This window comes from Ursus maritimus, unplaced genomic scaffold (genome assembly GCF_017311325.1).
Source record: "Ursus maritimus isolate PB19 unplaced genomic scaffold, ASM1731132v1 scaffold_3, whole genome shotgun sequence".
Taxonomy (NCBI): domain Eukaryota; kingdom Metazoa; phylum Chordata; class Mammalia; order Carnivora; family Ursidae; genus Ursus; species Ursus maritimus.
In genome coordinates this window covers 3,136,130-3,154,339 of record NW_024425563.1, presented here as the reverse complement: position 1 = coordinate 3,154,339, position 18,210 = coordinate 3,136,130, and the positions used below count along the sequence as shown (strand labels likewise).

General features: G+C 43.7%; 1 protein-coding gene and 1 long non-coding RNA gene across 2 annotated transcripts in view; one reads left to right on the top strand and one right to left on the bottom strand.

Annotated features, from left to right (window-relative positions):
• LOC121105773 overlaps positions 1–4,467 on the bottom strand; it is a 17,890-nt gene extending 13,423 nt beyond the window's left edge. Inside the window, exon 1 of the long non-coding RNA XR_005838430.1 lies at positions 4,330–4,467. This is a non-coding gene — a long non-coding RNA (uncharacterized LOC121105773). The remainder of the gene's footprint in view (positions 1–4,329) is intronic.
• Positions 2,954–18,210, top strand: HTR5A (5-hydroxytryptamine receptor 5A). Its single transcript, XM_008688586.2, has 2 exons — positions 2,954–4,936; positions 17,778–18,210. The coding sequence occupies exons 1-2, from the start codon at positions 4,193–4,195 to the stop codon at positions 18,108–18,110; spliced, it is 1,077 nt and encodes a 358-aa protein (XP_008686808.1). The 5' UTR covers positions 2,954–4,192; the 3' UTR covers positions 18,111–18,210.

The following is an 18,210-nucleotide window of genomic DNA, read 5'->3' as shown; positions in this document are numbered from 1 at the left end:
AGTAGTTTGGGGGTGGATTCTTTTGGGTTTTCCATATAGAGTATCATGTCATCTGCAAAGAGAGACAGTTTGACTTCTTCTTTGCCTATTTGGATACCTTTGATCCCTTTTTGTTGTCTGATTGCTGTTGCAAGGACTTCTAGTACTATGTTGAATAATAGTGGCGAGAGTGGGCATCCTTGTCGTGTTCCACTTCTCAAACTCAATACACAAGAAACAAATAAACAAATCATAAAATGGGCAGAAGATATGAATAGACACTTTTCCAATGAAGACATACAAATGGCTAACAGACACATGAAAAAATGTTCAAAATCATTAGCCATCAGGGAAATTCAAATCAAAACCACACTGAGATACCACCTTACCCCAGTTAGAATGGCAAAAATAGACAAGGCAAGAAACAACAATTGTTGGAGAGGATGTGGAGAAAGGGGATCCCTCATATATTGTTGGTGGGAATGCAAGTTGGTACAGCCACTCTGGAAAACAGTGTGGCAGTCCTTTAAAAAGTTAAAAATTGAGCTACCCTATGATCCAGCAATTGCACTACTGGGTATTTACCCCAAAGATATAGACATAGTGAAGAGAAGGGCCATATGCACCCCAGTGTTCATAGCAGCATTGTCCACAATAGCTAAATCGTGGAAGGAGCTGAGATGCCCTTCAACAGATGACTGGATTAAGAAGATGTGGTCCATATACACAATGGAATATTACTCAGCTATCAAAAAGAACGATTTCTCAACATTTGGTGCAACATGGATGGCACTGGAGGAGATAATGCTAAGTGAAATAAGTCAAGCAGAGAAAGACAACTATCATATGGTTTCTCTCATCTATGGAACATAAGAACTAGGAAGATCGGTAGGAGAAGAAAGGGATAAAGAAAGGGGGAGTAATCAGAAGGGGGAATGAAGCATGAGAGACTATGGACTCTGAGAAACAAACTCCTTCAGAGGGGAGGGGGTGGGGGAATGGGATAGACTGGTGATGGGTAGTGAGGAGGGCATGTATTGCATGGTGCACTAGGTGTTATATGCAACTAATGAATCATGGAACTTTACACCAAAAACCAGGGATGTACTGTATGGTGACTAACATAACATAATAAAAAAATATTATTATAAAAAAAGTATCTTTGTTTGCAGTTAAGCTCCTACTTGGATCAAATAGATGTATACCTTCCCATTATAAAAAATGTATGATCAGCATTTTTCTGTATGCCAATCATATGACTTAATCACAGGTTGTAGGGAACTTCAAAAGACAACAGAATTTGCATCTAGTTGCTGCTAGAATGGACACAAACTACACTTTGTAAAGATGTGTTTCAGTAGATGTCTTGTAATTTGTCATCATGTCTATAAAATCCCCACACAGTATATTCATCTTGGTTGCATCTTTTGTATGTATCTTTCATTGGATGGTGTATTTATTTGGGAGAGCTACCATAACAAAATACCACCCACTGAGTGGCTTAAGCAACAGCAATTTCCTCCCCCCCCCCTCCAGTTCTGAAGGCCAGAAGTCCAAGATCAAGGTGTCATCAAGTTTGGGTTCTCCTGAGGCCTCTCTCTTTGGTTCACAGATGGCCACCTTTTTGCTGTGTTCCCTCATGGTTTCCTTCTGTGCACACATTTCTGGTGTCCCTTTGTGTGTTCAAATTCCCTTTTGCTGTGAGGACACCAGTCTGACTCATCCTAAGTATTTCAGTTCAAGTTCATCTTTTTAAAGATCTTATTTCCAAATGCAGTCACATTTTGAGGTACTGGGGGTTAACACTTCAATGTGAGAACTTTGAGGGAGAAGGGGTCATGATTCAGCCGGCAGGTGGTAAACCACGAAATTCTCCTCAAAACTGGCATTTCAGAGATGCTTTATGGCAGATGGGAGTTCTATACCTGTTTACCTTTTTTTTTTAAGCTAAAATTATGGCCGTGCTGTAAGATTATAAAACTGAAATGTTCTGATTTCCCTTTGTGTTTCTGTAAGAGATAAACCAGAATTTCTTTAAAAAAAAAAACAAAAAACTTTGGTTCTCCTGGAAATACCCCATTGGATTTCTTCTTTGTGAGAGCATTTGACTGCATTCTTACCTATGTGACACTCCAATTTTTGCACAATATCCTCAGTTATCCCTGGCTTGGCCCCTTATTTGATAGCTTCTCGTTGAGCTATCAGTGCAGCCTACTAGCTGTAGCACACAGGGCCAGTGGGGAATATCCTTGCAATCCATGATGCCTTTTAAGATTTGTGTAAGGAGATCCCATCACCAAGGCCTGCTGCCTACTGGGTATGCAGCTCACCCAGTATTCCAGGCCATGGGCCCCTGGAACTGAATGCAGAATTGTTCAGAGCATTTGTTTCAAAGATGAAGATCCATAGTTGACTTCTCATTCCAGTTGGTTCTATGGCTTCAAGAAGGTAACGTGTTCTGACTGAGCTCAAGTTTTCCCCTCGAGTAGAGCCACACACGGTAGCACTGCACGTAGGCAGCCACCATTGGCTGTGTTGAAGGACTATTTGGTGAAGCAGCTCTGTGGATAAGCTTGTATTTAATGAAGAATATTCTCATCAACATTTCCTAATAGCATTCTCTCCTCTGGGTCCCAGCGGAGGAGTTTCTCTCTTCCCAGTGCATTCTCCTGATGCTTATTGTACTCTGTTAGAAACGGAATCTTGTGACAAAACATATTTTTCATTTTCAAATAGCTGAAAAGCTTTTGACCAAACTTGTGGCCAACAACTTGTGAATGTATAGGACTTCATAATACCAATTATATGACTTTAAAAATGCTTAATGCCGTCTGATATTCCTTTCTGTCACATCATTTTTCTTATTTTAGTTTATTTTATCTTGCTATATCATGTCTCCCTTTGTGAAGTGCCTTCCATCACAACTTCTGAGTAGGAATTTTTATCTTTTCCCAATCACTATGGATGTGTATATGGTCATGTGTGTAAGTGCAGGGAAAGAGTTAAATACTCCCTCTTTCTTTCTAGTGAGATGGGGTTTTTATAACAACTTGTATCCCGTATTGCCCTTCAAAAGAAGCAAATCCAATGGGGACCACTGAAAAGACTGCAGCTTCTCTATGATTCTGAGGACGTAGTTTAAACGTGGTGGTTCCAATACCTCAGCCATCTCTAGGAACAATGGTAAATGCTCTCTTGCCTTTTCTCCTTAAAGGAAAACTACCCCTTAGGGGAAGCACCAGGTGTTGTGTAGGAAGGACGCAATCATGTACTGACATCTTCAAGGGGAAGAAAAGCCAGCGATACCATCTTAGACCCTTAACTCGGAAAACGCATGCTAAATGTAAGCCCCTGCGGAAAGCTGAGAACGCACTCAAGGTATCCAGACCACCCCTGGAAGGATGCGGGTAGGGGGTGGCTCGAGGAATGTTTCCAGGAGAGTTCATTGGTAAACTTGATCCACTCAGGAAGCGCATTTCAGGAAGCAGGCTAGTACCGGGGACAGCACCAAGACCCGCGCCCAGGTGGGGAGAGGCGGCAGCACCATGGACAGCACCAACGCGCGCGCTTGGGGCTTGGGGCGGAGAGGCGGGGAGAGGCGACCTTATCAGCTGATGCCTTACGTAGGCTGGATCCCTACTTTGAGAAGGCAGATCTGGATGGGCGCGCCAGCGTTTGCGCTCCAAAGCCGCGGCCCCAGACGGGGTGGGGCTGGGGCTGGGGGGATAGCAGAAGGCAGATCCCAGAAAACAGGTCCCTGCTTGGCTTCCGCGGCACGGAGTTGAGGCTGCAGCCGGCTGCCTGGAGAGAGGGGCGGGTAGGGAGGCGACGCGCAGCGAGAGTACTGCTCTGACGCACCAGCACCCCCTCCGGCACCCACACGCTCCAGGGTCGCCCAGCTGCCCCTGACTTGGGAGATGCTCAGCTCTGGGAGACCAGACCGCTCTCTCTGCCTAGGCGAAAAGCCTGGGCATGTGACAGCTTAGGAGGGCCCTGGCTGCCAGACGCAGCCCAGCACCCTCCTCTCTGCCACACCATCTCCCACGTATGCTCGCTGGCAGGAGGTTGGGGCCAGGTTCATAGACAAACCCCAGAAACCCCGCCACCAGCCAGAGGTTGCAAACATCCAGAGTGGCTCTGGGCACAGTGGCAACCGTCTGTCTTCCTGAACGCCCCTTCTGCGCACACCCTGGGCCGGTCTCCTGACCCAACGATGGATTTGCCTGTGAACGTAACCTACTTTTCCCTCTCCACCCCCGCCCCTTTGGAGACCAACCGCAGCAGCCTTGACGCCGAAGACCCGCGCCCCAGCCCGCCCCTCCTCTCTGTCTTCGGTGTGCTTGTTCTGACCTTGCTGGGCTTTCTGGTGGCTGCGACGTTCTCCTGGAACCTCCTGGTGCTGGCGACCATTCTCCGTGTGCGCACCTTCCACCGGGTTCCGCACAACTTAGTGGCGTCCATGGCCATCTCGGATGTGCTCGTGGCCGCTCTGGTCATGCCACTGAGCCTGGTGCATGAGCTGTCCGGCCGCCGCTGGCAGCTGGGCCGACGACTGTGCCAGCTGTGGATCGCGTGCGACGTGCTCTGCTGCACGGCCAGCATCTGGAATGTGACGGCCATCGCGCTGGATCGCTACTGGTCCATCACCCGCCATCTGGAATACACGCTCCGCGCCCGCAAGCGCGTCTCCAATGTTATGATAGTGCTCACGTGGGCGCTCTCCGCGGTGATCTCCCTGGCGCCGCTGCTCTTCGGCTGGGGGGAGACCTACTCTGAGGGCAGCGAGGAGTGCCAGGTGAGCCGCGAGCCCTCCTACACCGTGTTCTCCACCGTGGGCGCCTTCTACCTGCCGCTCTGCGTGGTGCTCTTCGTGTACTGGAAGGTCTACAAGGCCGCCAAGTTCCGCGTGGGCTCCAGGAAGACCAACAGCGTCTCACCCTTATCGGAGGCTGTGGAGGTGGGTGTTATAGAAATCCTTGTAAATACTTTACTTGCATTTGTTCAGGCTTTATCTCCAGCACACTGACTCCAAGGTTTATAGAAAGTGAACTTTTTAGTTTTCTTTTGGGGGGAGGGGAGGGGAGGAGGGGGAAAGGATAGACTGGGGGAAAGCATCAGAGACGGACTTTGCGTCAATGCTCAGCATCACAGAGCTGATAACGGCCTTTACCATCTCTGATGGATTATTTCCATACCTCCACAGGGTCTCATTTGGCTCCAAAATTCTGTGACTCTGTAACACCCTTTAGAAGGTCAGAAGAAGTCAGTGTCTGGGGCTACACTGGATCAACTTGCAGCTTGCTGCACGTAGAGTGGGGTGTTCAAGGAGGGAAGGGGCAGATGGTAACTGACTTGGCAGAGAGATTGCTCAGTATCAGGCAAAGCAGATAAATGTTTTAGCCCAGTCTATTTTTTTCTTTGCAAATTAAAGCAACTAATTTTGCAAAAACATAGTATCCCCTGAATTACCACCTGCTGTTCTGCACCCTCCTCCTCCAGGATGCCAGATTATCAAGATGTTTCCCTATTTCAGAGCCTGCTTTTGTTACACACTTCCACCGCCTGTGCTGCTGCTTTCTGGGTCTATCTCCAGCCCCATCAGGCTCTTGTACGCAGCGGAGGATCTCTTGTTTGCCTTCCCAAACAGGTTACGGAAGGAAATTAAAATCTAAGTCAGATAATCCCCCAGCTCTTTACAAACAGCATTTTCTGTAGGACAATCGCTTCGCAACAATGAAGTCTCTTTTCTTGTCCTCTCTCCACCACGCTTTCCTGGTTTGTTGTTAACTCTTAATAATCCAACCCTGTGACTCCAGATTCAGGAAATATATGACAAATGAATCCACTGGATATGGAGATCACTCTCCCCCGACTAACTCTCATTGCCAAGGTGATCCTTTGAGCCTAATTCATATGTTTAAGTTAGATCAGAAATCTACACAGCCCCATTTTCTGTTATTGGTTCTGGGACAACATTAATTCCTTTAAGCATATTAAATACATACTATACACAGACTTGGTGCAAGGAGTAAAGTGATAAAGTCATCATCTTTCCCACGAAGAGCTCCCTCTAGCGAGGGAGATAGACACATACTGAGAGTGCTGTAATATGATTGTGTTTTCAAGATCAGTAGCTAATTCCAATAAGCAAGCTCAGAGGAACCAGAGGTATAGGTAAGGGAGGAGAGAGTGCATCATTCTAGAAGAAGGAAAAGGGGGTCAGAGGCTACCTGTCCTTCTATCTAGAACAATGATCTCAGCCAAGGGTGATGTGTCCCCTCCAGAGACCATTAGGAATGTCTGGAGACATTATTATCAAGATTTGGGGGAGAGCACTAATGGCATCTAGCATGTAGAGACCAGGGATGCTGTTAAACATTGTGCAGTGCACTGGACAGCCCCCCCCCCAACAAAAAATTATTTTGAGCAAAATGCCAATAGTGCCTGATTTGGGAAACCAATGATCTGTTAGATTTCTGGACTGAGCAAGGAATGCTGATGGCTAAGAGCACTCGCAGCCCCAAACTGCCTGGAGCTGCCACACATGTGAGAATCCCCCCAACTTTGGGCCAGGAACAAGAGCACCGGCCACCCACAAAGGTCCTCCTTACATGGACCCTCTTCTGCCAGGATGCTTATCCAGGTAAATGGTTTATGATCAATACCAGACACAGCTTGGAAAGGAAAAGCAGTCACAGTTTTGTCTTGTGGAACTTACTGCAAAGTGATGCGGCCTTTCACTGCTCTGCTCTGGAGGCAGCATTAGCAAAGCATTTGGACGCTGTTATGCTTTACGCATTTTTTTTGCACTGTTTCATTTTCTCTGTCCTCTCACTCTCTCTGCCATATAACTTCAGAAAATGGGTCCCTTGGCTTTGCAAGACATCCAAATGACCCGGGGCTCCACTGTTACTGTGACGGGTGAATTACAAACCAGGTCTCCTGATTTTTCCCTGGCAGGAGGTGCCGAAGTTTCCAAATACAGTTTTACCACCAACTAGCTGTGTTACCTAGGGAAACACAACACCTCTTCCCTGCTTCTTTGTCTGCTGAGTTCTCTTCGAAAATGTACTGAGAGCCTAACCTCTGTCAGACACTGAGATGGGGACTGGCAACACCAGAGATGGGCCTTGCCCTTGACAAAGGATGATGAAACCACTACTAAAGATCTGGCATAAAAAGATCATGCTGAATTTATTGCTTACTAGTCTGTGGCAGAGCTGTGCTAGCCAGGCACAATCGCTCTGAGCAGAGAACAATGCTAATCTTACATGGCATTTTTGGGAATCATGGAGTTCAGACACTGGGGGACTTTGAGAGGGGTAGGTGGGTTGACTTCATCTGTATGAGTCTTTTTTTTTCTTCTCTATCTTTTAATTAAGTTAAATTAATTAATTAACATATACTATAGTATTAGTTTCAGAGGTAGAGTTTAGTGATTCCTCGGTTGCATGTTAACACCCAGTGCTCATCACATCAAGTGTCCTCTTTAATGCCCATCGCCCAGATACCCTGTCTTGCCCCACCTCCCCTCCAGCAACCCTCAGTTTGTTTCCTAGAGTTAACAGTCTCTTATGGTTTGTTGCCCTCTCTGATTTCACCTTATCTTTCCCTCCCTTCCCCTATGATCCTCTGTATTGTTTCTGAAATTCCACATATGAGTGAAATCATATGATAATTGTCTTTCTCTGATTGACTTATTTCGCTTAGCATAATACCCTCCAGTTCCATCCATGTCATTGCAAATGGTAAGATTTCATTTTCCGGTGGCTGAGTAATATTCCATTGTTTATGTATACTACTCTTCTTTATCCATTCATCTGTTGATGAACATCTAGGCTCTTTCCAAAGTTTGGCTATTGTGGACATTGCTGCTATAAACATTGGGGTACCAGTGCCCCTTTGAATCACCAAGTTTGTGTCCTTTGGGTAAATACCTAATTGCAAGTGCTGGGTCATAGGGTTGCTCTATTTTTAACTTTTTGAGGAATCTCCACACTGTTTTCCAGAGTGGCTGCACCAGCTTGCATTCCCACCAGCAGTGTAAGAAGGTTCCCCTTTCTCTGCATCCTCACAAACATCTGTTGTTTCATGACTTGTTAATTTTAGCCATTCTGACTGGTGTGAGGTGGTATCGCATTGTGGTTTTGATTTGTATTTCCCTAATGCCAAGTGATGTGGAGCATTTTTTCATGTGTCTGTCGGCCATTTGTGTGTCTTCTTCGGAGGAATGTCTGTTCATGTCTTCTGCCTATTTCTTGGCTGGATTTTTTGGTTTGGGGTGTTGAGTTCTTTATAGATTTTGGACGCTAACCCTTTATCTGATAAACTATTTGCAGAAATCTTCTCCCATTCCGTAGGTTGTCTTTTAGTTTTGTCAACTGTTTCCTTTGCTGTGCAAAGCTTTTTATCTTGATGAAGTCCTAATAGTTCATTTTTGCTTTTGTTTCTCTTGCCTTTGGAGACATGTCTAGCAAGAAGTTGCTATGGCTGAGGTCAAAGAGGTGCTGCCTGTGTTCTCCTCTAAGATTTTGATGGATTCCTGTCTCACGTGTGGGTCTTTTATCCATTTTGAGTTTATTTCTGTGTATGGTGTAAGAAAATGGTCCAGTTTCATTATTCTGCATGTGGCTGTCCAATTTTCCCAACACCACTTGTTGAAGAGACTGTCTTTTTTCCTTTGGATATTCTTTCCTGCTTTGTCGAAGATTAGTTGACCACAGGGTTGAGGGTCCATCTCTGGGTTCTCTATTCTGTTCCATTGATCTATGTGTCTGTTTTTATGCCAGTACCATACTGTCTTGATGATTACAGCTTTGTAACATAGTTTGAAGTACAGAATTATGATGGATGCCACCAGCTTTGGTTTTCTTTTACAACATTCCTTTTTCTATTCAGGTTCTTCCGGTTCCATACAAATTTTAGGAGTATTTGTTCCAGCTCTGGGAAAAATGTTAATGGTATTTTGATAGGGATTGCATTGAATGTATAGATTGCTCTGGGTAGCATGGTTATTTTATTTTATTTATTTAGCTCACAGATAATATTATTATTATTATTATTATGTTATGTTAGTCACCATGCACTACACCATTAGTTTTTGATGCAGTGTTCCATGATTCATTGTTTGCGTGTATCACCCAGTGCTCCATGCAATATGTGCCCTCCTTCATACCCATCACTGGGCTAGTCCATCCCCCCCCCCCGCCGCCCCCCCACGCCTCTGTGGCCGGGCACTTTTAAGTAGTCTTTCATGGTTCATCCCCCCCTCTGGTTTCCTTCCCTTCATTATTCACTTCCTTCTCCTAATGTCCTCCCTGCTATTCTTCATGTTCCACAAATAAGTGAAACCGTATGATAATTGTCTTTCTCTGCTTGACTAATTTCACTTAATATAATCTCCTCCAGTTCTATCCATGTTGATGCAAATGTTGGGTAATCATCCTTTCTGATGTTGTCCCTATATTCAATGGAATTTTACTCAGCCATCGGAATGGATAGCATAGACATTTTAACAATATTCGTTTTTCTAATCCATGAGCACGGAATGTTTTTCCATTTCTTTGTGTCTTCCTCAATTTCTTTCATAAGTGTTGTATAGTTTTCAGAGTACAGATCCTTTCCCTCTTTGGTTAGATTTATTCCTAGGTATCTTACAGTTTTTGGTGCAATTATAAATGGGATTGACTCCTTAATTTCTCTTTCTTCTATCCCATTGTTCGTGTATAGAAATGCAACTGATTTCTGTGCATTGATTTTACATCCTGCGACTTTGCTGAATTCCTGTATGAGTTGTAGCAATTTTGGGGGGGGAGTCTTTTTGAGTTTTCAACATAGAGTATCATGTCATCTGTGAAGAGTGAAAGTTTGACTTCTTCTTTGCTGATTTGGATTCCTTTTATTTCTTTTTGTTGTCTGATTGCTGAGGCTAGGACTTCTAGTACTATGCTGAACAACAGTGGTGAGAGTGGACATCCCTGTCGTGTTCCTGACCTTGGGGGAAAAGCTCTCAGTTTTTCCCCATTGGGAATGATATTCTCTGTGGGTTTTTCATATATGGCTTTTATGATATTGAGGTATGTTCCCTCTATTCCTACACTGCAGAGTTTTAATCAAGAAGGAATGCTGTATTTTGTCAAATGCTTTTTTTGTATCTATGGAGAGGATCATATGGTTCTTATCCTTTCTTTTATTAATGTGGTGTATCACATTGCTTGATTTGCAGATGTTGAACCACCCCTATAGCCTAGGATTAAATCCCACTTGGTCATGGTGAATAATACTTTTAATGTGCTGTTGGATCTTATTAGCTAGTATCTTGGTGAGAATTTTTGCATCCATGTTCATCAGGGATATTGGTCTGTAATTCTCCTTTTTGGTGGGGTTTTTGTCTGGTTTTGGGATCAAGGTAATGCTAGCCTCATAGGATGAGTTTGGAAGTTTCCTGCCATTTCTATTTTTTTGGAACAGTTTCAGAAGAATAGGTATTAATTCTTCTTTAAATGTTTGGTAGAAATCCCCTGGGAAGCCATCTAGCCCTGGACGCTTGTTTGTTGGGAGATTTTTGATTATTAATTCAATTTCTTTGCTGGTTATGGGTCTGTTCAGGTTTTCTATTTCTTCCTGTTTCAGTTTTGGTAGTTTATATGTTTCTAGGAATTTATCCATTTCTTTCATCTTGCCTAATATGTCAGCATATAATTGTTCATAATATTCTCTTATAATTATTTGCATTTCTTCGATGTTGGTTGTGATTTCTCCTCTTTCATTCATGATTTTACTTATTTGGGTCCTTTCTCTTTTCTTTTTGATAAGTCTGGCTAGGGGTTAAAAGAAGGGCTTCTGCATCAAGGAAATTCAAATCAAAACCACACTGAGATACAACCTTACGCCAGTTAGAATGGCAAAAATAGACAAGGCAAGAAACAACAATTGTTGGAGAGGATGTGGAGAAAGGGGATCCCTCCTACATTGTTGGTGGGAATGCAAGTTGGTACAGCCACTCTGGAAAACAGTGTGGAGGTCCCTTAAAAAGTTAAAAATTGAGCTACCCTATGATCCAGCAATTGCACTACTGGGTGTTTACCCCAAAGATACAGACGTAGTAAAGAGAAGAGCCATATGCACACCAATGTTCATAGCAGCAATGTCCACAATAGCTAAATCGTGGAAGGAGCTGAGATGCCCTTCAACAGATGACTGGATTAAGAAGTTGTGGTCCATATATACAATGGAATATTACTCAGCTATCAGAAAGAATGAGTTCTTAACATTTGCTACAACATGGACGGCACTGGAGGAGATAATGCTAAGTGAAATAAGTCAAGCAGAGAAAGACAACTATCATATGATTTCTCTCATCTATGGAACATAAGAACTAGAATGATCAGTAGGGGAAGAAAGGGATAAAGAAAGGGGGGGTTATCAGAAGGGGGAATGAAACATGAGAGACTATGGACTCTGAGAAACAAACTGAGGGCTACAGAGGGGAGGGGGGTGGGGAAATGGGATAGGCCGGTGATGGGTAGTGAGGAGGGCACATATTGCATGGTGCACTGGGTGTTATACACAACTAATGAATCATCGAGCCTTACATCGGAAACCGGAGATGTACTGTATGGTGACTAACATAATATAATAAAAAATCATTATAAAAAAAAAAAGGGCTTCTGAGGGGTGCCTGGGTGTCTCAGTCAGTTAAGCATAGGATTCTTGGTTTCGACTTGGGTCATGATTTCCTGGTTGTGGGATCGAGCCCCACGTTTTGCTCTGCACTCATGCAGAGTCTGCTTCAGATTCTTTCTCCCTCCCTCTCTGCCCCTCTCTGCTCATGCTCTCTCTCAAATAAATAAATAAAATTTTAAAAAAAGAAGGGCTTCTGAAATTGCTTTATATAATGTATGTTTTCACAGCTGGTTTATATAGCTCCTCTCTTTTCTAAACTTCTACTTTTAAGGATCTGTTTTTCTCCATCTGAGGGGACTTCAATTAACTTCATTCACTGGTACAGATTTGTAGCCCAGGACAAAAAAAAATTTGTTCAATACTCTCATGAAGTTTTAAATCCTGTAACAATTTTTTTTTTATTTTCTCTCTGAAGTTTAGGAAAATTCTAAATTATAACCCTTAACTTAACTCTAGGCCAGGGTTTTAACTGAAAATATATAGGTTTGACTCCTTCTCTGGCAATTTTACTGTGTGACTTTGCTTTTTCTGAGAAAACCCTAAAGAAAGGACAGTGCATTTAGGAGGCCAGGTGAAGCTGAATAGAAATATGCAAGACCTAGGTATGCAAGGCAGATGGTTTGGGAATGTTACAAAATCTTTGAGACTATTTTAGAGTTAGAATTTTGTTTAAGACCTTAACATACCAATTAAAGAAGATGTTAACTGTTGGGTATTTTTCTCCTAATTTTTCTACTGCTCTTAAATGGCTTAATTTATTGATTTTTTTTACTTGATCAGAAGTTCCTTATGAAGATTTTTTAAAGAGGCATTTGCCAAGAAAAGCACAAGAGTTAGGATTATAGGGAAATTTAAAATAGGAAGTCAAAGTTCCTAAAGGAGAAGTTCAAGACCTTGGCTTAGACAAACCATGACACGCAAGAAAGATCCACCATGGTTGGCGAATAGTCTGTGCCTATGAATAGTGTCTCAGGATCCCTGATCAGAGGCTAGCAAGGGGCCATACAATCACCAACCCAACACTCACTGAGCTGGAATACCAGCTAAACAAAGTGACATTCTTTCACAAATTGAGAAGACAGGGAGTGCCCTCAAATCTTGTAAAGGACCCAAGCAAAGTTTGATTAATTGCTTTTCCACAAATTGGTCTTAGGTCTAACAGTCCTCAAAACATTAGCACTTGGGTCTGGCTTGGAATGGATCAGTAGCTTATCAAGCCAGTACCTTACAGTTCAATCCTTTTTACATTCAGCTGAAAGAAAGGCTCTCCAGGGAAAAAATAATTTTAAAATGACCCAATGAAACCAAGACTTTGCACATATAGACATATAACAGCAAAAGCAAAGCAAGTAGCAGCAGAACAAGTACATGAATGGCATAAAAAAATATTTGCTAAATGGTACAAGGGATCTGATGGACTTACCCAAAGATCCTTGTCAATTACCAAATGGTATGTATCTCAATCAAAGGTCTAGTTACTTGACACAAAAACCTAAGCCTAAAGACCTCAAATGAAGACACTTTGGGTTACAAGTCCTAGGATAACAATACAGAGAGCAAGCAGAGCCCAGCGGGGCTGGCAGGGGCTGTTGAACGGGCACCCCTGGCTGCAGACCCTGAGTGCAACTGGACTTTGAGGCCCAGGGAATACACCTGTGGTCCAAGCATCCTGTGGAGGGTCTTCAAAATGATCCCAGTGGATGCTCTAGAACTGTCTAAGGATGATACAAGCACCACATAGTCCTGAAATAGAAATACAAGCCAAACCTACTGCTTGCTACAATTAGAAAAAGCTGGATTTGTCAGGTACTGTCTCTAAGCAGAGCTGAATGCCAGCCATCTCTGGGGACTGGGACAGCATGGAGCTCAGGAACTGCAGGGCAGTGAATGGATATCACCTTAAAGTGGGGTTACTCAGTGAGACTGCTGTCGATGGATTGGCACTCAGAGGAGTGTTTATTGGGGCGAGTCCTACCCTAATTGGCTGACTTTCAGAAGCGAGGGCAGCCATGGATTGGTTGGTTCGCATGTGTGTATTCACAGAACTGTATTGTCCCTGATCAACTGAAGATATTTAAACAAGTAGCAAGTTTTCTTCTTACCATAGCTACAGAACAATCAGTCTTTTCCGAAGTTAGCTGGGAAGTTTGAGGAATGTTTCACTCTTCTCCTTGTGGAGCCCTCCCTAACATGTAAGAGCATTTTTAGCTGGAGCATCCTGGTTCAGCTGCCCATCTTCTATTCTGACAGTGGTATGGTCTAACCTGCAAATCACCCAAAACCACACTTCTAAGGTAAGAGTCTTCATCCCTGAGCTTCGGTACCCACTACTGATGGTAATTTATTGATTATCTGTGATACTAATAGGAAAGTGAAGCCAACTGGTTAAAGGAAATTAAAGAAACGTATTAGATTTATGATTAACCAGTGAAATGTTATTTAGCACATAACCATTTTGGAAAAATGAGAAGTCTAACACATAAGTACATGTCCCCCGAAGATTGCATTTATTTGGAGAGATGGGGCTAACTGTTCACTTAGAAAAATTTTATATGTGACGTGATGGGCATTGAGGGGGGACATGTGCTGTGACGAACACTGGGTGCTATATGCAACTGATGAATTGTTGAACACTAAAAAAAATTAAATAAACAAATGATACGGTGTTATAAAGATGATTAGGAAAAGTCTGATTTGGCTTGAATGCTCACTTTCTTTTACCCTACTACTTCTTTTCCCGTGAATCTACTAATGAGCATGTTGAGTAATTGATAGAGTAATTAATAGAAATCAATTCTCCAGACTCAGTTAGGTGCTTTGTTACAATCATTGATTAGCAGAGAGCAAAGATTTAAGGAGTCCCTGAGTCAGAAAGCCACAGGGTGAGCAACCAAAGACATTAGACACCTAGACACCTAAAACCTCCCCAACAACAAAGACCCTCCTCCTAGTGGAACTTCTGCTGTCCCAGAAGAACCATTGTAAACCAGTGACCCTCTTTCTTCTGTCAGGTGAGTTGGTGTTGAGTGCTGCACCAAGAGAAATGTCAATGCCGATCAGCATTTCACATCAAGGTCCTAAAAAATGTGCTTTTTTGAGACACATCGAGTTCTCGGACTCACCTATGAACAATTCCTGACTCCAAACCACAAAAATAAAGTATTTAGAAAAAAATTACTTTAAATTTAAAGTAGAACCCTACGGGGTTCTCATGGAACATGACAAGAATTGTAAAACATGACACTTGAATCTTTGTTGGAAGGGCCTGTGGAAGAGGGCTTCCACCCTGCTGTGCTAACAGCTCAGTGAGAAAGGAGCATGAATCTACCACCTGTGAGGGAACATTTAGCTGAAACACCCTACTGACAGGGGAGAAATCATCCTGAAGACAAACTTAGAAATAAAATACCTGGATCATCTTTAAGAACACACTTCGTTCAACATTAGAACCACAGCAAAGTGGAAAATCCTTGCAGATCCAATGGATGTACATTCTATTTGGGAATAGCTCATCCTCTGTAAGAGCCTCGGTGAACTGTGCTGGAAGAACGCAAGGTTTTGTAGTACAAGTGCTGAATACTCATACAGGCGGGCGCTTCACATTCCTTCACGGGGACTGTGACTGCAGTGATGGGCTTCCATACAACTGTCTTATAATACTTCGGCCCCCCTTTCCTAAGACTAATTTTTATGGAAATATTCAAATCCTACGCTTACATGTAGGTCATACACCTGGATAAGCAACCACGGTGATCCACCTGTCAGATGAATGTTGAGCTACATTCTGATATGGCAGCCCCTTTGGATATGGGGCTGGATCGGAGTGTACAGGCGGGCAAGACCTCAAGAGAGGCAGATACTCTGAGTGCCAATCATTAGGAAAGAAGATGGCTCCCCAGAATGGAAACCTTGAAACTTTTCTCCATTATGCAGCAGAAAACTCCTACAAATAGAATGTGTCGCTTTGGGGGTGGGTATATCTCAGCCTTACAGAAGGTTGGCTTTACGTTGGTAGTTTCATTGTGGGGCTCATTGTGTCTTGCAACTGAAAGTTTAGTATATAAAGGACTAAACGTGGGCTTCTGGAGCCAGTCTGCAAAGGCTAATGACCACAGGGAAGAAAGACATGGAGTCAGGATGGGAGGGGCTGGCTGGTTCCCAAGAGTGTGCCATCTCTCAAAAGTCAGAATATCTGGTTGCATGTTGCCGTATTTATTTCTGCTTTGACAAAACCCTTATATCAGCTGTGCTATAGAGAATTAAGGGGTGGGCACAAGGGAGTCACAACCCTGAGTGGCTAGTGTTACCACCAAAATAGTGCTGAGAGGGAGGAGAATTTCTTGGGGATGGGGGCACGGTTTAACAGTCAGGACCAAAATTCTCCTTCAATTGCCATCTTTGGAAAATGAGGGGAAATGGCTTCCCTAATGCCATTTTAGGATTGAGTTTTATTAAGAAGTTGGTGGGTTTCCCTGTTTTATGCTGAAAAATGAAACTGAATATTGTGTTTGCATTTCTGTAAATGAATTCCCTGCAAAGCACTACCAGATACATACTAATAATATGAGCAAGCTTGGTGCTCCTGGGTGGCTCAGGGGTTAAGCATCTGCCTTCGGCTCAAGGCGTGATCCCAGGGTCCTGGGATCAAGCCCTGCATTGGGCTCCCTGCTCCGCTGGGAGCCTGCTTCTCCCTCTCCCACTCCCCCTGCTTGGGTTCCCTCTCTCACTGGCTATCTCTCTCTCTCTCTCTCTGTCAAATAAATAAATAAAATCTTTAAAAAAATAATATAAAATAATAAAAAATAGTATCGTTTCTTCTCAGGTGAGACTGGGATATAGAAAGAGAGGTTTTCACTTCTCATTTTATGTATGTTCTTAAGGGTTGCAGTATTGGGGACTATTTGTTCCAATATCGATGCTCTTCTTTTTGATTCTACAATACTTGGTGTTTCATTGTTCAGGTAAATAACAGGTTATCATACAAATTTAATAATTCATATATCAACTAATATTACTTTAACCATACTGTTCCTATTTACACCTCAGTTATCCTATATGACAGATAAGTCGATGTCTTTTGACTCCAATTTATAGATGTAGCCATGAACTGTTTAAGTGGTTTAGGTTAACGAGAATGACCTTCAGACTTGGTCCTTTGTCTAAAAGATTGTGTGCTGCCTGAGAGAAAGCTGTGTAATTCTCCTTTTCAAATGCACTAGGGTCACAGAATGCTAGGGTTTGGAAGAATGATATCTAATATCCATGCAGTCTCCAATGAATGATTGATCGGCCCAGAAATTGTCCCAAATTCTGACTGGACCAGTTAACTTGCTAGTTTAGTAAATCTACCTCTTGTAATTTCTCCATATTTAGGCTGTCTTTTCATCAGATACTCCTTATTTCAATTCCCCAAAGATGGAAGTAAAAGGACTAGAATGGAGGGAAGAGGCCCTTTCCCAGAAATCCCACATCTCTGGAGAGGGGACTGGAATGTGGAGAGCCTGATTCTGTGGAAGCCTGCCCAAAGGAGACCTGAGAGCACCTAACTGGGGGAATCTAAGAGTTTGGAGTCTGCTTTCCACGAAAAGTTGGGGGAGGGGAAGGACACAGATTAAGCCCTGAAGGAGATAAGTGTCCTGGCGAGTGAACTGTCCCAAATGATCATCGGAAACTGACACCAGAAGAAATTCTAGAAAATTCCTGTAACAGGATTCACATGAACACAGAAAGTTATTAAAATTTCGGAAAATCAGGCTTTAATTGTTCAAGGGTTTGATTACTCATGGACCTTTGTCACTAAATTACATGTACCGCACGGCCGGTTTGTTTTCCTTGTTGACGAGACAGCGATAGGGAATTCATCTTCATCCCAGTCATTATGGACGCTCCCACTTTCCTTCCATTTCTAAGAGGTAAGCCAGCACCCAGCTCTGTCACCACGTTTTCACAGCTGAGGGTGGGCTCCACAAGCTGCCGGTTCCCCACCCCCGGCAGTCAAGGTCTTTCTCTTCAAGTCAATGTGTAGGATCCACATCAGGGTCTGGATTCAGCTTTCACGTGCCTGACGGGCATGAGCAGCTGCTCTTCATGAAGCTTCTGCTTATCTTTTCCAGGGGAAGACCTCTGCTCAGCAGCCCCAGATGGCGTTCACTGTCCGCCAGACCACCGTTACCTTCCAGACGGAAGGGGACACGTGGAGGGAGCAGAAGGAGCAGAGAGCTGCCCTGATGGTGGGCATCCTCATTGGGGTGTTCGCGCTCTGCTGGATCCCCTTCTTCACCACGGAGCTCATCAGCCCGCTCTGCTCCTGTGACATCCCCGCCGTCTGGAAGAGCATCTTCCTTTGGCTCGGCTACTCCAACTCCTTCTTTAACCCCCTCATCTATACAGCTTTCAACAAGAACTACAACAGCGCCTTCAAGAATTTCTTTTCTAGGCAACACTGAGCCTGAAGCCTGGGGACAAGGAGGAGCTATCCCCTAACTCGGTGACACTTCCAACCCCATCTGCTTCCCCATCCCTACCTGGCACCACACGGAAGACACG

Bases quoted from the DNA above. Each gene is read 5' to 3' on its own strand.
- HTR5A (XM_008688586.2), top strand. From the start codon at position 4,193: ATGGATTTGCCTGTGAACGTAACCTACTTTTCCCTCTCCACCCCCGCC. The intron at 4,937-17,777 runs GTGGGTGTTATA...TATCTTTTCCAG, and splicing joins CCTTATCGGAGGCTGTGGAG to GGGAAGACCTCTGCTCAGCA.